This window comes from Dendropsophus ebraccatus, chromosome 1 (genome assembly GCF_027789765.1).
Source record: "Dendropsophus ebraccatus isolate aDenEbr1 chromosome 1, aDenEbr1.pat, whole genome shotgun sequence".
In the NCBI taxonomy this organism is placed as follows: domain Eukaryota; kingdom Metazoa; phylum Chordata; class Amphibia; order Anura; family Hylidae; genus Dendropsophus; species Dendropsophus ebraccatus.
The window spans coordinates 54,549,156-54,568,970 of NC_091454.1; the positions used below are offsets into that span (position 1 = coordinate 54,549,156).

Below are 19,815 nucleotides of genomic sequence, written 5' to 3' on the forward strand. Positions count from 1 at the left end.
GTGGATCCCAAGACGCTGGTAATCACATCTGGTGCCAACTCATGAAGTCATCCATTGTGAAAGTAGCTTTCCAGAGCAATGAAACATTTTTTCCTTTTATTGAAATAGTGTCTTGCAAATTTTAATCTCAAAGTAGAAATCCTCAGGGATGAAGTTTGGTCGGATGATGTCCACCACAAGTTGTACTATTCTTGAACATACATAACATAATACTTTTACAAGGCACATTAACCAATGTGGAATCATCCTGAAACTTATATTGGTGGTTGTTCAGACATATCCACAGCGGATAGAGAAATAGACACGTTTTTTTAAGAGGCGTAAAACCAAATAAACTGTACTGCCATACATATTTACATAGAGGCCAGCAACGGTGGTTTAAAGGGTTTTCTCATCTCGATATCATGTGCCTCTTATTTGGAGGCAAGAAGAGAATGAAGGAACAAAGATGAAAACACTGGGAAGGTCTACAGGATAAAATGTGGTACAATATGCTCCAACAGCTGTATTCTTTCAGTAACACAACATGATCAGATGTTTCAAAAGTATTATTTTTTTTTTGTTTATCTGCCCATAACAAATGGATAAAGATGTAGCAACTCCCATGCATTGTGCATAGTGGAAAAGAAAACGAGATTAAGAATTTTTACTGGTTTAAGTGGTCATTATAGTTTCTATTTGATATAGATTTTTTACTATATTTGTAAATCACTTCTTTTACCTAAAATGACTTCTTGACATAAAGTTATAGCCACTAGGTGTCTAACTTTTCTACAGACTGTTCGTTATTGCTTGTTATTAGGGAAACAATGTCCATAGCAGCTTAGAGACCAAAACAGAACATAGTAAGTGGGGGAGGGTCTTAGACAGTGTTAAGTTGGGAAGAAAGTCTGAACTACATACATGCAAACTAAGTCTGTCTGCCTCTCCCAGAGGGTCCATGTTGTACCTGAAAGGTAAATCACAGCTTCCCTTATGTCTTCCCACCTTTTTCCTTACAAATGTATGGAAAATCTCTGAAACTACCACAAATGGTCAATACTGAACTTAATTTACAATCTTGTTTAAAGGTGCCAAAGTTTGTTAGTTTTTTTAACTTCTGGATCTGTTTCAGTTCACAAGCGGAGAAAAACCAATAACAATTTAGATTGAATGTGGTTAGAAGAATTATGCTGGGTTCACACTATGTATATTTGAGGCTGTATTTGGTCCTCATGTCAGGTCCTCATAGCAACCAAAACCAGGAGTGGATTGAAAACACAGAAAGGATCTGTTCACACAATATTGAAATTGAGTGGATGGCCGCCATATAACAGTAAATAACGGCCATTATTTCAATACCACAGCCGTTGTTTTAAAATAACAGCAAATATTTGCCATTAAATGATGGCCATCCACTCAATTACAACATTATGTGAACAGAGCCTTTCTGTGTTTTCAATCCACTCCTGGTTTTGGTTGCTATACAGCCTCACAAATACAGCCTCAAATATACATAGTGTGAACCCAGCCTTATACTGTACTCTGGAGTCCATATCTAGAACTAGATATGAATTACGTGTACTTTATGTAATAAATGCAGCCTAATTTCAGCTTGTGGACATCTGTCATAATATAACTAGCGACTGTGGTAGGCAATTACCATTACCAAGTACAAAGTGCTACAAAGGAAAGTTCTCATATACAAGATGGCCTGCGGCAGGGAAGCTCCAGATGGAGTTCAAAGATGCATGTGCTGAGCAGTCAAAGATCATGTGCTGGGTCTGGCCTCTGGAAACCACAGTTGTTACCAGTTATAAGAGATTCCCCTACATAGAAAAGTCCCTTATGCTTCTTGGTAGAAAAATTATGTCCAGCGGGCAGGATGTGTATTGTGTGGACAAGGTAATGACAGAAAACACTGGCATGGGTGCTCTACCTGTCTATATTAGTAAGCATTTGTGTTGTGCCAGTTCTATGTTATTTTCCCACAAAATTAATGAATTAATGGGGTAAGTCACAATGGGGTAAGTCACAATTTTGCTGCTTTTCAACACCTGCCTAAAAAATGGTTTAACACTGATAATAAAGATTACCGGTTATTGTAATCCAATACAAGCAGCTTTGATGCTTATTGCAATGATGTTTCTAAAGTGAGACTCCTGCTCTTTGTCAGGGAATATGCTACTGAAGAAGGACTTTAAACTTTTCCATCAATCAAATGTGAACAGCCTACAATTTCCGATGTCAAAGGAAAGCTTGTGTACAATATGTTTCCACTCTGAGTATGGTATCCTGAGGGAAGCAGCAGATGAAGAAAGATATGTTATAACACAGACGCGCTTCAGATGTCAGCAAGCCCAGCTACATGTAACGGGTCCTTGTAGTGGCTTCACTTTCAGGAAAGTCATAAATTCAAAGCATCTTAAAGGGAATCAGCCTAATAAATGGTACCACTGATGTTCATCACATTCAGGTGAAAGAGTATCAACAATGTTCCTCACATTGTCATGAGCTTGAGGTTCTTATGACATGGTCCCACCAATGTTCCTCAAAGTCTCATTAACTGGTACTACTAATGTTCCCTAGATACTCACAGAATACTAACTCAGATTCTCAGATACTTATGGGACCAAATGGGTTATAAAAATGTCATAAAGATGGGTAGTGACTTATTGGCCTTTCAGGCTCCACTGGGAATTGTGGGAAGAAAGGATATGCATGAATGGCCTATAAGTCTCCACGCATTTTTATGACATTCTCCTCAAGGAGAAATGGAAACTCTTTGGTCCCATGAGAATAAGCCTCTCACTAGCCAGACAGCACCCTGCTCTGTACTGAAGTGAGGCAAAAACCCTGAAACAGATAGTATATACAGTATGGGTAAAGCTCCTTTTCGGAGAGGTTTCTGGCTTGGCATACATTCCCAGTCATGTTTTAGGACCTCTAGTTGGAGTGCAAAACTGGGAGAGGAAGAGCTACTGTACCTTAAAGAGAGAGCTGCTTTACATATCCTTTCACACACTGTAGATTTATTAACCACATAATCTGGAAATTTGTTCCAGGCATCTACTACTCTTTAAGTATATATAATATAAAATAATATCCCCAGGAATACTACGCAATAATACACGCAATCAGATGTGGAATATAATATTGAAGTAAAGAAATATCTAAGTTAGTGCAAAGGTCCAACATTCATAAAATATAAATAAATCTCAAATAAACACTCATCTGAAGATGTACTAACAATAAGCTGAAATCTGATTTAAATTGACAACCATGACCAACAGTTTTTATGTATGAGGCTGTGTTCACACACCATAAAATAAGAAAGCTAAGTCAGTAAGCTGACTGTGTATTAAGAACTGAACTCTTATGGGACTCTATGCATCAAAATTCATTTATGATGCAGTGAGCTGTAAAACAGTTAAGGCTCTTCGCTACTGTACTGACACAGCCATGTCAGTTCAGTAGCGGAGGGCTTGACCTCTCTTGCAGCTCACGATAGAGAGTCCAGTTACAGTTAAAGAGGTCGGTCCTTCATATACAATCAGCTTGTGGACAGTATATCACAGACTGAACATGGACATGTGAATTCAATCTAAGGCCATAATTTTAAGGCTAAAATACAGCCATATTTACAATACTTTAACACACTCCAGTAAAGTCATGAGAAATTGGCCACCAGTGCACACATCCTATAGAATAACGTCCATAATTGATAATGACCACCTAAATAATGAACACAATTATTTACCACCTGCTTTTACAAATACCTTTTTTCATCTGTTCACACATTTTTTGGTTTTCACAATTTTCAAAATTACGACCATATACTTTACTATGTGTGACCCTGGCCTGAGGGTCAATGGGTCAGAAACAAAAGCTAAGTATGTCTAAACATAGTGACAGTTTTCTTACCTGTAACTCTGATTCCAGGCTGTATTTGCGTGGCTGCTGTCTGATCTCTTCTGTAGGTGACCAGGCCCTTCCCTCACACCTGCAACCAAAGGTGAAATTACAGTCACTTATCAATCACTGACAATGACATCTACAGAATGGCTGGATACACACTGTGTGACATTTCGTGAAAGCCATGCACGTCACCCTCACTCATTATTAGATTAATCAATACTGCTATCTGCGGCTGGACGGCTACAGGTCTGTGCTGCACGCCACCTGATTACATTCCTACTCATAAATGGGATTTTAATAGAAAAAGCTAACACTATTCCACCAACATTATACATAACATTACGCATAAAGAATATACAAGGAAATAACACATTGAGGCTATGTGCACACAATGTTTGTTTTTGGCAGTATTTATAAACAGACGTAATTTAATGGTAAAATACGGCTGTATTTTTGCCATTTAAAAAATACCACCGAAAACAAAAATTGTGTGTTAAAAACCCCTACTAAGAGTCACAAATAGGTAATGAGTAAGGGTCCTATTGGACGACCCAATCCCATCTTCAAATGGTTTGTGCGGCCCTTTCCCGCTATCAGCAGCACAACTCCTATTACACAGGGAGATGTGTGACCAAGGGACATCGATTTCTCAGTGCAACAGAGGAGCCAGGTCAGCCAATGAACAATTGTTTGCTCATTCACTGATCACTAGCCCTATTACATTGGGTAATATCAGCCTGCTTGGCCGATTTCGTTTCATAGGGTCCTAAGTTAGGTCTAGTCTAGATTTACAATGAGAGTTTTTTCTTTTTACAAACTTTTTTACCCCATTTATTTTGCTGCTGATCCTTTACTAAATTTGACAATTACTTTGAGGTAGACAAAAGATGAGATGTTATTACACATCTTTGTTGTTAGTGTATTGTACACCCAATGTTTTGTTTTGCAGGTGAGTAAATATAGTAAAAACTTGATTCTGGCAGAGAACATGAGCCTGGTTAGAACAAAATAAATCTCGAGGTGAGATGATCAGTAACAGGGTTTTTCTTTGGCATACAAACTACTATATGTAACTCAAAGGAAAGGGATGTTCTCCAAAGTTGGTCCACCAGACGTGCCAAAGTTTATTATAGTAAATCTGGCCCCATATTTATAGTCTTCCATAATGTCTAAGACACGCATATATCTTTTGTGTATATGAACACGGATAGTCCAGAGGGGGTGACATGGAAAGACTTAAAGTGACACTGTCACCCCCAATAATCATTTTTCAATCTTTACAGGTGTGTGTAACCCGCCTATATCTCTCTGCATACCTGTAACTATTTTTCAGTTTCATGAGGTGGCTTTGCCTGAAATTGTAATTTGGCCGAGTATCTTCTAGCGCCACTGGGCGGGGCTTGGTCCCTGAAGCGCCACATAGCCCCGCCCATTACAGCGTTGTGGACCCCGTCCCCTTAGGCTCCGTTTTGAGGCCTCCTTGACGTGCGCGTCCACATCTCCCGCCGTCTTCCGCGTGCGGGAGCGTCATGTGGCGCGCAGGCGCAGAAGGTGACCGCCGGGTCACCCACAGCCGGGCTGTGCGTACGATCGCACAGCCCGCCGATTACACCGGCCGCACCGTCCCTTGTTGTGTGGGACTCTCCGGAGGCCTCGCTGCGGCTGTGAAACCCTCCTCACTGCGGCGGTCCTTTTCGGTGCATGCGCAGTGCGCGGCGGACGCCGCAGTGCGCCTGCGCACTATGTCTGCGCCTCGCTGCTGGCTGTGAGGAGGGTTTCACAGCCGCATCGAGGCCTCCGGAGAGTCCCACACAACAAGGGATGGTGCGGCCGGTGTAATCGGCGGGCTGTGCGATCGCACGCACAGCCCGGCTGTGGGTGACCCGGCGGTCACCTTCTGCGCCTGCACGCCACATGACGCTCCCGCACGCGGAAGACGGCGGGAGATGTGGACGCGCACGTCAAGGAGGCCTCAAAACGGAGCCCAAGGGGGTGGGGTCAACGGCGCTGTAATGGGCGGGGCTATGTGGCGCTTCAGGGACCAAGCCCCGCCCAGTGGCGCTAGAAGATACTCGGCCAAATTACAATTTCAGGCAAAGCCACCTCATGAAACTGAAAAATAGTTACAGGTATGCAGAGAGATATAGGCGGGTTACACACACCTGTAAAGATTGAAAAATGATTATTGGGAGTGACAGTGTCACTTTAAGCAAAGGCCGGAGTGAAATCATGGATCACACATCTTCGGGATAGACAGATATTTGCTGCAAACACTATAAAAGGCAGATAAAAGTTGCAAAATCTGGCACAACTTTTAGCTGTTTTGCACTTTTTTGTTACTTTATATAAGTACAATCCCTATAATCCCTTAACATGAAAAGACTGCTGTGTTCTGAAGGGCAAAAAGGCTGCAAACATAGTGAATATATGGTTTAATGATAACATTGGAAACTGCATTCAAATGGCTGTACGAACACATGTGAAATGGAAGGATTACTTATTTTTCCATTATGCCCAACAAAGTAACTCAGTGCTAGTCAGCAAAACAGTACTCATCACTGTCACATAGTAAACACAATATGTAAAGTAAAGTATGTTGTGGAGACGTTCCCACACTGCACTTTGATCTAATACTAAGCAGATTCCCCAGCATGGAGGTAATTAGAACTGCAGTTGGTTTATGCTCCATTTCTGAAATCTTCCAGCAGTTAAGCCCAGTGCATAGGAGAATGTGCAACTTCTGACACCCTTTCCTCATGTCAATATCAACATGTCCACTTCAAAGATTTATGTCGGTGCATTTGTGTTTAGACAATAAAGATTAGTTATTTACAGTTTAGGCTGCGTTCACACTACGTATATTTCAGTCAGTATATGTATATTTCAGTCAGTATGTTTCAGTCAGTATTGCAACCAAAACCAGGAGTGGATTAAAAACACAGAAAGGATCTGTTCACACAATGTTGAAATTGAGTGGATGGCTGCCATTTAATGGCAAATATTTGCTGTTATTTTAGAACAACGGCTGTTATATTGAAATAATGGCAGTTATTTACGGTTATATGGCGGCCATCCACTCAATTTCAACATTGTGTGAACAGATCCTTTTTGTGTTTTTAATCCACTCCTGGTTTTGGTTGCAATATGAGGACCACAATACTGACTGAAATATACCTAGTGTGAACCCAGCCTATAGAAGAAAACTCAGCTGGATCCTCTGCTGTGATCTATAAGAGATAAAGCCGGATCATCTGCTCCCTGGCTGTGATACTATAAGTGATGGACCCAGATCCTCTGCTGTGATACTATAAGTGATGGAGCCTGATCCTCTGCTGCGATACTATAAGTGATAAACCAGATCCTCTGCTGTGATACTATAAGTGATGGAACCAGATACGCTGCTGTGATACTATAAGTGATGGAGCCTGATCCTCTGCTGTGATACTGTAAGTGATGGAGCCTGATCCTCTGCTGTGATACTATAAGTGATGGAGACGGATCCTCTTCTGTGATACTATAAGTGATGGAACAAGATCCTCTGCTGTGACACTATAAGGGATGGAGCCAGATTCTCTGCTGTGATACTATAAGTGATGGAACCAGATCCTCTGCTGTGATACTATAAGGGATGGAGCCGGATCCTCTGCTGTGACACTATAAGTGATAGAGACAGATCCTTTGCTATGATACTATAAGTGATGGAGCCGGATCCTTTGCTGTCATACTATAAGGGTATGTTCACACTTCACTGGTTGAACCTGATAGACTCTTGTCTTCTGTCAACCTTATTAACTATGTTACTATGAGTGAGGGTATGTGCACACTGAGGAAATGTGAAGGAAAACCGTTGCGGAATTTGCTGCTCGCGCCCGCTCGGGTAGTGTGGCGGGCGCGCCCGTGTCCATCCGTGCCATAGACTCCATTCTATGCACGGGCACATTCCATCGTCCATCCAAAGAATGAACACGTTCATTCAAAGACGCTGGTTGGCAGAAGCTGCGAATTCCGCAACGGACTTCCGCAAAATGATGAAACCAGATCCTCTGCTGTGATACTATAAGTGATGGAACCAGATACTCTGCTATGATACTATAAGTGATGGAACCAGATCCTCTGTTGTGATACTAAAAGTGATGGAACCTAATCCTCTACTGTGATACTATAAGTGATGGAGCTGGATTCTCTTCTGTGATACTATAAGTGATGGAACCAGATCCTCTGCTGTGATACCATAAGTGATGGAGCCTGATCCTCTGCTGTGATACTATAAGTGATGGAACCTGATCCTCTGCTGTGATACTATAAGTGATGGAACCTGATCCTCTGCTGTGATACTATAAGTGTTGGAGCCGGATCCTCTTCTGTGATACTATAAGTGATGGAGCCGGATGCTCTGCCGTAATACTATAAGTGATGGAGCCTGATCCTCTGCTGTGATACTATAAGTGATGGAACCAGATCCTCTGCTGTGATACCATAAGTGATGGAGCCTGATCCTCTGCTGTGATACTATAAGTGATGGAACCTGATCCTCTGCTGTGATACTATAAGTGATGGAACCTGATCCTCTGCTGTGATACTATAAGTGTTGGAGCCGGATCCTCTTCTGTGATACTATAAGTGATGGAGCCGAATGCTCTGCCGTAATACTATAAGTGATGGAGCCTGATCCTCTGCTGTAATACTATAAGTGATGGAACCTGATCCTCTACTGTGATACTATAAGTGATGGCGCCGGATGCTCAGCTGTAATACTATAAGTGATAGGACCAGATCCTTTGCTGGGATACTATAAGGGATGGAGCCAGATCCTCTGCTGTCATACTATAAGGGTATGTTCACACTTCACTGGTTGAACCTGATGGACTCTTGTCTTCTTTCAACCTTATTAACTATGTTACTATGTTACTATGAGTGAGGGTATGTGCACACTGAGGAAGTGTGAAGGAAAACCGTTGCAGAATTTGCTGCATGTGCCCTTTCATTCACTCACAGCGGGACACTAAGTACGGCGGGATTCCATGTCCGCCGTATTTGCTTGTGTGAACATACCCTAAGTGATGGAGCCGGATCCTCTGCTGTGGTCTATAAGAGATGGAGCCGGATCCTCTGCTCCCTGGCTGTCATACTATAAGTGATGGAGCTGGATTCCCTGCTGTGATACTATAAGTGATGGAGCTGGATCCCCTGCTGTGATACTATAAGTGATGGAGCTGGATCCCCTGCTGTGATACTATAAGTGATGGAGCCTGATCCTCTGCTGTAATACTATAAGTGATGGAGCCTGATCCTCTGCTGTAATACTATAAGTGATGGAGCCGGATCCCCTGCTGTGATACTATAAGTGATGGAGCCGGATCCCCTGCTGTGGTCTATAAGAGATGGAGCCGGATCCTCTGCTCCCTGGCTGTCATACTATAAGTGATGGAGCCGGATCCCCTGCTGTGATACTATAAGTGATGGAGCCGGATCCCCTGCTGTGATACTATAAGTGATGGAGCCGGATCCCCTGCTGTGATACTATAAGTGATGGAGCTGGATCTTCAGAGCTATTTTATTTACTATAACTGCTCTATTACTACTAAAGCTATACAAGAATTATTGCTGCATCCCAGCAGAGATACATTGATTAACTGAATGCAAATCTAACAAGCTTGTTTATATACACCCTAATGCCATCACTACTACTTATTCTACAATATTCTAAATACTGTGTTATATATATTTAGAAAAATCTGAAGGTAAATGCTTTAAACTCCCTTCTAAATATAACTGTAAGGCCTCCACGTCTCCAGGACGCATGACAAGAGTAATCCCGGAATGTGGGCAAGATGAGCTTGTTTCCATTACACTAATCCTCACTATAAAATACTATTCTGCCCCGTGCATACCTAGTGTTCTCAAGTATGTGATGATAAGGCAATGCTGGAGCATATATTACTAATAGAACTGTCATCCGTATGTCAACAAGCAATTTAAAAACCTAAGGGCAATTTTATGAATTTTCAGTAAAAGTGTTTTTTAGAAAGCATTGTACTGGGACAATCACTTTAACCAGTAACACAATGTTAAGTGAAGCTCTATTCAATGCTGACAAAATCTCTGTGAGGGAGGTTAGATGTTGTCACCTCACTGATCAGTGCAATCATTTTGCCCCCCCCCCCCTCCAAAAAAAAACCCTTTAAAATTAAGTTATTCTCACTTGCCTGTCCAGAATCTGGTTATGGCTATGGCTAGCGATTGGCTTAATGGGTATATCTAAATAAAGTCAGGAAGCACTGCTCATCTGGGATTGGACACCATCAGGATGGAGGCAGCAGGGATTGGGCACAGTATGTCATCATGCCCATTTTATTCTTCAATGCACTTTCTTTACCAATAGTTGTCGGAAGGTACAATTGAAATTCATTTCTTTATTTACTGGCCTGTTAGTTATACAGAGTTCTAGCATTTCAGGCTGCCCACTAGTCTCGACCAAGTGAATTTTAAATGAGCCACTTAATCCAAGCAATGCTGACAATGATTTCCCTTTCTTCTATAAATGAAGGCCTTATTAAGATCTTATGGGCGGTTTCTCTGCCGTTTCCAGATGAACTGGAACTTTCCATTAGGACAGAACTGGCTTGTATTGCTGCATTTTTCGGAAAATCTATTCTATTAACAACATGTCTGGTGGCTACTAACACTTCCTCCTTTTCATGCGGCCCTTAATTGCCAAAACTAGGGGTCTGTAAAATGAACAAAATGTTTCAAGCCACAACAGGTCATTGAAAATCATCAGTATGTTAATGGTATACACTTCCTGGAGACACACTACCCAGCACCAGGTCTCCATTCACAGGTGGTGAGGTTTCACTATGGCTTCTGTACATGCACAGATAAGGCAGTGTACAGTGGTCATTGAGAGATAAGACTAAAACTGCTAAGCAAGCAACGCATGTTATTTTGCAAAGATATTTCGAAATAAAGGTTTGTGTGCATATATTATATTCTCTGCACATGACGGCCATGGTTAAAACCTATAACAGCAGTGCCAAATCTGTCAAATGATGGACACCAACAGTTTCTGATATACCCCACTGACTAGCGTTGAGCAAACTTGCCGAATGTTAGGGTTAAAGAAGTTGGATGCAGCCCTAGGGAGTTATGGAAAACATGGATACAGCCATAGGCTATGTTCACACTACGTAAAACAACAACGGTCATACTTTTTGCGTGGTGGAACAATGCCTTATTTTCAATGGGATCCCGGCCGAAGCGTATACACATCATATACGCTTCCGGGGTCACGGAATGGCCGGTCTCTCACGTTGTGTGAACATAGCCTTAGGCTGTATCCATGTTTTCCTGGTGGCCCTATGGCTATATCCAACTTTTCCACAAAGCAAGAGTCAAATGCAGAGCATTTTTAGTTCAGCTGAAACCAAATGTTTGGCAAGTTTGCACAAAACTACCACTGACTAATAAAAGGGTCCACTATGTTACTTCTGGAGACTGTCATTTTAATAGGGAGAATAGTGTGCCATTCTTTCCATCAAATCTGGTGAAATTACTTACAGTAATGTACGGTGGTGTGCAGCCATCCTAATACTGTTGGCTGAACAAACAACTATTTCTCCTGACACCCCCATATACATGTATTCTTGGACAAATGTTCATGTATTGTCAATGGGGAACAAGCTACTTGCAGAGACCACTGGTGATGGTTTATCTAGCACAGGGGTGTCAAACTCAAATAGACAGTGGGCCGAAATTAAAAACTTGGACAAACTCGCGGGCCAACCTTGATATTCATTGAAACGCAGAAGCAGCATATGTGGAACTTTCAGAGTGGCCTGCAGAGTTCCTGGCACTGTCAGAGTGCATCACCAAGCACTTTGCACTATGATAGGCTCCCATACAGTAATAATTCCACTGTTTGATGTCATGCGCTGTAAAGTGAGTAGGTTTGTGGGTTGTCCCCGTATTTAGGATCCATCATTTAAAAATAATATCCTCTTCTATGACCCCCCTATATAGTAATAATGCCACCTGCCCCCATAGTAATGCCCCCCATTCTACTCCCTTCCCCTCCTTCCCCAACACACACACACAAAAATCATACTCACCTAATCCGGGCATGGAGCGGGTCTTCCTCTCTTCTCCAGCCTCCAGTCACAAGGAGATCAAGGGGAAAGTAAGGTCTGAGGGGGAAAAGAAGGAAAGAGGGGGGATAGAGGAGGTGAAGGGGGAGAGGAAGAGAGAGGGGGTGAAAGGGGGAGAGGAGGTGAAGGGGGAGAGGAGGTGAAAGGGGAGAGGAAAAAATAGGAGGTGAAGGGTAATGGGGATGAGAGAAGGTGGAGGGGCAGAGAGGAGATGATGGGGGCAGAGAGGAGATGATGGGGGCAGAGAGGAGATGATGGGGGCAGAGAGGAGATAATGGGGCAGAGAGGAGATGATGGGGGTGAGAGGTGATGATGGGGGCAGAGAGGAGATGATGGGGGTGAGAGGAGGATGATGGGGGCAGAGAGGAGATGATGGGGGCAGAGAGGAGATGATGGGGCAGAGAAGAGATGATGGGGGTGAGAGGTGATGATGGGGGCAGAGAGTAGATGATGGGGGTGAGAGGAGGTGGTGGGGGCAGAGAGAAGATGATGGGGGTGAGAGGAGGAGATGGTGGTGAGAGGAGATGATGGGGATTAGAGGAGATGATGGGGGATGAGAGGAGATGATGGGGATGAGAGGAGATGATAAGGGATGAGAGGAGATGATGGGGGCAGAAAGGAGATGATGGGGCAGAGAGGAGATGATGGGGGTGAGAGAAGATCATGGGGGATGAGAGGAGGTGGTGGGGGCAGAGAGGAGATGATGGGGGTGAGAGAAGATCATGGGGGATGAGAGGAGATGATGGGGGGTGAGAGGAGGTAGTTGGGGCAGAGAGGAGATGATGGGGGTGAGAGAAGATGATAGGGGATGAGAGGAGGCGATGGGGGTGAGAGGAGGAGATGATGGGGGGGAGAGGAGGCGATTGCACCCGCTGGTGGGTGATGCTGCTGGAGGGAGGGAGAGAAGTCATGGCCGCTCCTATCACCCGGCGACCAGGGGAGGCGCCGGCACTGACATCCCCTGGAACCCGCTCAGCTTGCCATAGTACCCGACTCCCCTTCCCTCCCGGAGCGCACTCTGCATGATTTCTCTCCCTCCCCCCAGCAGCATCATCCACACAGTATGCATCGCGGGTGAGCTGCTGCTGCTAGAGGGGGGAGGGAGATCAGAGCCGCCGCGGGGATAGGTGTCGGGACACTGCTGAGTGATAGCAGTGTCCCGGCACTAAAAGCAAAAGTTTAGTTCCCCCCCCCCTTTCCCACGTACCATTTCAGCCTGCGGCGCGTACCGCGGGCTGAGAGACCCTGGATTATAGTATGGGCGGCCCAGAAGACCGCCCATACTATAATCTGTTGCAGAGTCCTGTCAGCTGGCCAGCTCTAGGGAATCATCGGACTTCCTAGGCGGGCCAAAAATAATGGCACCGTGGGCCAGATTTAGCCCGCGGGCCAGAGTTTGACATATCTGATCTAGCATGTTAAAATAGAAAATGCCCAAATATTCTTTACCTTGACATCTGCCATGAAGAAAGAGTCAGGAGGCCCTCATACACATTAGATAGTAGGCCAGTCCCATCAAAAAGGAAAAGTTCTGACAATAATCTAAGGCTGGGTTAACATTGCGTTTTGCAATCCGTTCAACGTATCTGTTTTTAATTGGTTACTTTTAACGGACAGAAAAACATAGTCAACAATACTTTTGTGACCGTTAAAAAAAACCGCATCCATTTCGATCCTTTTTTTATAATGGTAGTCAATGTAGAAACTGATCCAAACCGATGACACACAATTGAATCCATTTTTTCCATAAAACGTATACGTTAAACAGTTGCAAAAACGCAGTGTAAGCCCAGCCTAATCTGTATGTCAAGAATGATTGTATACAGTTGAACAGCTAGAAATGTTAGTATCTACTGCTATATCTGAGTGTAGCACTTCTGCTAGTACTGTGCCCTCTGAGGCCCATGCATCTTCTATGGTAAATGAGTCATATATATGACTAGTGAAGCATAAATGCCATTGTTTACAAGGTAGCAATAAATTACAGTGAACATTCTCTGTGCTTGTCCACAGCTTTCTCCCCTGTACTGTTCAGTATCCAGCTATCACACCAGCGTCTGTGCGTGGTACAGACACTAGATTTCTGTTCCTAACAGATTTGATATTTTGACCTAAAACTAAATAAAAAAAACTAATAAATCAAATTTATAACAAAATCTTAAAAGGGTAAGACAACTATTTTTTTCCATTTCTCTAATAAGATTATCTTATATGGACCTAGTGTAGGAAACTGGGCAGCATTCACACTTCTACAGTTACGCTGAGCATGGGCTTTGCTGTTATAAAGCACCTTCCAATTATTACTAGTTATATTATTCCTTATTAGTTATATTCTGGAATTGGTCCATATGACTGACAATAAAAACTGACCTTGATTAGTGAATTTAAAATGGATACAGGTTTGGAAAATCTGTAAAGATGATATGTGGTAGTAATAAAAATCTATGCTCTTACAGATATATATCTTTCCAAGAAGATGTTATATTGTCTCCCCACTAAGCCTCCCTGCTCAGGTAACATTAGGTATCCACCCAGTCGCCTCCTGAAGCCATGTGTGATGGCTCCACTGGGCTTGTCTGCTTGTTCTTAGCATAATACAGAGACAAGAAAATTGACTTCAGATGTGCCGAATGGTTTCTCACTAAGAATTTGCTTCATGTGTCGGCCTTTTTTTCCTCCTTCTTTTTGAAAACCTAAAATAGACGTTTAAGAGCCTAAGGCATGTCAAAAAGCAGTTATCCTTATACATGACTAATAAAACACAGCTTAATTTACAGCTGTTATTCTAGCCCCGAGGACTATGTTGTGGAGATACAAGTATTACGTTAAAGTTTATTTATTTATCAGCTCCACTTCCCGCCTCATCCATAGTCTAGAATTAGGACATGATTTTTTTTACTATAATTTGCATATTAAACATCTGCCAAGTAAACTCCTATTATCCCGAATTGCTCCATTTACAGGAGGTAATGATTTGCGTAATGAGGGAAATAGGACTGGCCTATTATTTGGTCATGAAATCACAATGTAACAGAAACACACAAGGTAATGGCATTATAAGCAATTGCAATGAATGCAAGCAAAACCTAAACTTGTACAAAGTGGACACAAGAAGGTGCTGGTGCCAACTTTCTCTCTTGTCTGGGACTCTACCATGGTTTATAGCAATTATAATACTCAACAGACGTAAAAAAAACAACAACAACTTATCTTGTAAATACATCTTTTACATAAATGTTCTTGGGTTGGCTTTTTATAGCCTTCTATGACCTGCCGCAATATACAATTAGGCCTGGGCTACACTGCAGCTTTTTGTGCAGCATTTGCCATAAGCAATACACTGAGTTGCATGCAGTCTTGTGGACTGCAGCTTGAGGCTCTTTAAGACCAGCTGATGGCTACACATAAACAAGATCTCATTGATCGCTACTGGTTTAAAGAATTTTTACACAGCATGATGATCCTGAAGACAGGGCACATGAATGATCACTGGATCAATGCAGCCCCTTGATTCCATTGTCGGCTGCACATTCCCTGTACATGGACCACAACTGAGTAATGATGATAATTTTAAGCCCAAACAAAAGATCTGATTGGCCTACAAACAAGTCAAACAAGTGTTTTCTTATCCATCATCTGATCACTAGCGCTTTTACATGAGTCAAAATCAATGCTCATTTTAAACCGAATGTATCGGTGCCGATGCAGGGATGATTCTATGGGAGCCGCGTCATAGAGGGGCAGGGATTTTCTTCCACTGGGGGCAGGCCAGTTTGCCTCCAGTGCTTTACCCCAGCCGATGCCCAGGAAAAGAACGCCTCAGTACACGGGAAACGGGCCGCGGTTAAAAAAAAAAGACCCCAGCACTGGCATCCCCGCGCCACTGCTCTATCAATATAAATGTCAGAAAAGCGATGTACCAGGGGTATGTTGAATTAGCATAAAATTGCCAGGCTGAGGATGGTGTTGGTTATTAGCATGTGTTAACTGGTATGTATACCTAATCTCTTTTGTATATATAATGATCTCTTTAGGGTTAGAGGATCCAGAGTGAGGTTCTGGGATTCCTTCTATGTTATACCACAATGCAAAGTGGTACAAGACATTATAGGCTATCATAGCTTTTTATCACATTTCACCATTGCAGATGTCTAGACATCAGAGGAACTCCAGGCAGCCATGCTGTTTAGACTTGTGCTATAAAACAGCTAAATATTTTATACCATGGAGAAACCATAAAAATAACTGGCAGTGTTGTTACACTAACAAAAAGCGAATAAGGTCAACTTGTCTTTCAAGTCTAATTTATAAGGTTTTAGCAAATATCTGTTATGCCCATTATGCACAACTTTATGTGTTAAAAGTATAGCTAAGGGCCCGGGCTATGTCTGACTGTCTGGTTCCATGTGAATGCTTATGGGTTTGGCAAGTCAAAACTTCAGAACTCTGATTTGTAATACATGAAATAAAGAGCCGAAGTTAAAGTCGGAGAGATAAGTTCCACCTTCCAGCTCAGTCTATTATACATACATGTTACATAAACAGCTAATGTTTATGTTATCTAAATATGTATGACATAGCTATATTTCTTACAAGACATAAAACATCATAGCTGACACAAATTTATTTATTTCATGTCATCCTCTATAATTATTTTACAGGGTTGTGAAAATAGAGGGACAGAGTATCTAAACATGCCGCAGATCAACGTGTCTGCAAAAAGTCACCCTAGTGTGCAGTAGTGATACAACATTAAGGCTATGTTCCCACTATGAGAATGTGTCATCATTTAGCAAGGAAAGGCGACCATATATTCATAATGACGGCTGAAAGTAATGATTATTATTAATAGATGGCCGGCCTTCCTCGCTAAATGATGGTATGTTCCCATAGTGGGAACATAGCCCCAGGGTTCATCAACATTTTTGTATTCATATCTCATAGGAAAAAAATAAAGTAATAGAAATAAACATAAAAAATCTTAAACGCAATCTGTGAACTTTCATTCATGTTTGAAACTGCTAACGCTGTTAGATAGCTGTTAGGTCAGGAAGACACATGATACCTTTCATATATCTGTCTATGCTTCCTTCCTCCCCCTCCCTGCTTGATTGACACCTGGGAGCTGAGTCCAAAGCACGGTCAGGTATGGTGGGGTCACAGATTGCTGCACTTCAGGAGCTTGGAAAAGCCTCTTTGACTCTTTGTACTATAGAATAAAAGAATTGTTCTGGAAACAGAGGCACATATATATACCGCCATTTATGGGGATATAATAGGCGATATTTTAAAACATCGGCCATTGTTATGAATTAACGGGCATTATTTGTCATAAAATGATGGCCATCCACTAAATTTCAACAGTGTGTGAACATAGCCTTTCTGTGTTTTCAATCCATTCCGGGTTTTGGTTGCAATATGAGGACCAAAATACTGAGCAAAAATACTGTGCGTGAACCCAGCCTTAGGCTATGTTCACACTACATAAGTTTCCGTCCGTAGCGTGTTCCGTGAATAAGCAGCCGGAGATTTACGTAGTTTGCGTACAATGGAAAGTATACGATCTATGGCTGAACAGTTCACACTACGTACGAACTTACGCCCAGATGGTATGTGGCGCCGTAAAAAATGAACCAGACCATTGTTTCTGGACGGAAATGCTGTAACTTACGCCCGTACCGTAACATGCGGTCCCGTACGGAGTGGTGATTTCTTCATTTTTGCACTTTGATTTGCCAATCCAAAAGGTTCTGTGGGGTATCCAAGTAAAAGACCGCTGTCAGATCGCTACGTACGGCGCTCGGGAAGCGTAAGTAGACTATGGGCGTAAGTTCGCGGCCGGAGTTTCACACGTATATGTCCTGCCGCGTATAATATGCGGCCGGACATATACGTAGTGTGAACATAGCCTTAGGCTGGATTCTCACGTTCAGTGCTCCTCATGGAACACGGACGTGGAATGCCTGTAACGGACTCTTCCAGCCTAATACATGTAATGCAGATTGTCATCGTCTGTGACACTTTATCTTTAAGGTGGCTTCAAGTTACGATGGCCGCTGGACACAGTATGCTGGAAATATGGCTACCTGAGGACACTGTAACCACTGTTTAATAAGAATGTTAATAGAGGGAGCTAATAACAGTATAGTGTCCATGACTTATTATAGGTTTATGGACCATCATTAGGAGAAAAGCCATCAGTTGTCTTGTTTGACAAGAATAAATGCTGATATTACAAGTTCACACCTGTAGGGCAAGAGCATTACTCACAAGCCTTACACCCTGAAGAAAAACCCCTCCATACGGCCAATTCCACATTCATTGCATCACTGACCACAAGTGAGTCATTTTACATTTAATGAGATTTTTTCTATGCTTGACCAATCCATTAACAAGCTACTACAGAGCACTCCCCAGCCCTCAATACCTGTTACGTCTATGTATGAATAGCCTTATTCATAGGATGTGTAGCCGGTTCCTCGGAAAGCCACATACATGACAGAAGAGACTCAGTCTCTCAGCACTGAACAGAGAATTTATTACATCATATGTCTGCTGACATTTTAGAGGTAATCGGAATTTACAATAAAGTAGCACAACTTAGTAGCAAAGTTATAGGACCAAACTGCAAATATACAAAATACAATTGAGGCTATGATCACATTCCTTATTTAAAGTGGCATCTAGGAGTAAAGCAGGCCAGCTGACAGATAAAAAATAAGGGACATTAAAATCTGCTGTGGCTATAGACTCTAATAGCATCACAGTGTTGCGATATTCGCAGTGCGGACTCATTGCGTGTGAACGTACCCTATTAACATAAAATCACAAGTGTATATCTACCTTCACTAGGTCCTTTCCCCTGTTTGCTTCCCCCCACACTGATTGATGGGCTCATTAACCACCTAAAGTACCTCGCAGATTTTCCTCGAGTGCTTTTGCTTAAATATTTACACACACATCGGAGGCGTACAGATGGCCCTTAAGGTGCTTATTTATTGTTCCGAGTTTTTCAGCACAGACATGGAGCCATGAGGCCTTGCCTTGGAATGTCTTCTTTATAAAGGTATTTTCTTCTATATGTGAGAACAGTAAAATAATTCAAATGGTTTACAGATCAAGCTATAATTGTGTTTAGGTCACTTTAAAATGGTCAGAACAGTCAATTATAGTTCCAGTTCTCTGGAACACCCTACCCAAAGACCTCAGACTCATACCCAATACTCACAGTTTCAAGCGTGCCCTGAAGACTCATCTCTTCAGGCTCGCTTATAACATTCCCTAAACTTGTTTCCCCTTCTGTGATCCCCTAACTCACTCTATATCTCTGGCGGTTCCTGCACTTCATACGTTTTACCTGCAATCAGATATTGGCGTTGTTACCAGTTCATCCTGTTCTTTCCAACTATGTAAGATGGCTGGACCATGGACTTGTGCCTGGTGTTGTCCCCAGTTGTAGTCTGTAAGCTCCAACGAGTAGGTCTTGTTTACAATTTGTATTTTTATTTATTCTAGTTATTTAACTGTGTATTATGAAAAAAAAGCGCTGTGGAATCTGTTGGCGCTATACAAATTATTATTATTATTATTATTATTATTATTAATTATTATTAGAGAAGTCACTGATGTAACCGATCCTGAGAACCAGGTGAGACCTCCCTAATAATACTGCTATATCACTAGGAAACCATTCTATTTACATAAGAGGCCCATATGGTGACTGCAGGGGTAACAGGGAATAAACAGCACATGTGAGGTTTAGAGACTAGTAAAC

General features: G+C 42.3%; 1 protein-coding gene across 1 annotated transcript in view; it reads right to left on the bottom strand.

Annotated features, from left to right (window-relative positions):
* Positions 1-19,815, bottom strand: part of PDLIM4 (PDZ and LIM domain 4) — a 124,514-nt gene that overhangs the window by 43,138 nt on the left and 61,561 nt on the right. Inside the window, exon 3 of the mRNA XM_069970980.1 lies at positions 3,904-3,982. Coding sequence (XP_069827081.1) covers positions 3,904-3,982 — 79 coding nt within the window. The remainder of the gene's footprint in view (positions 1-3,903; positions 3,983-19,815) is intronic.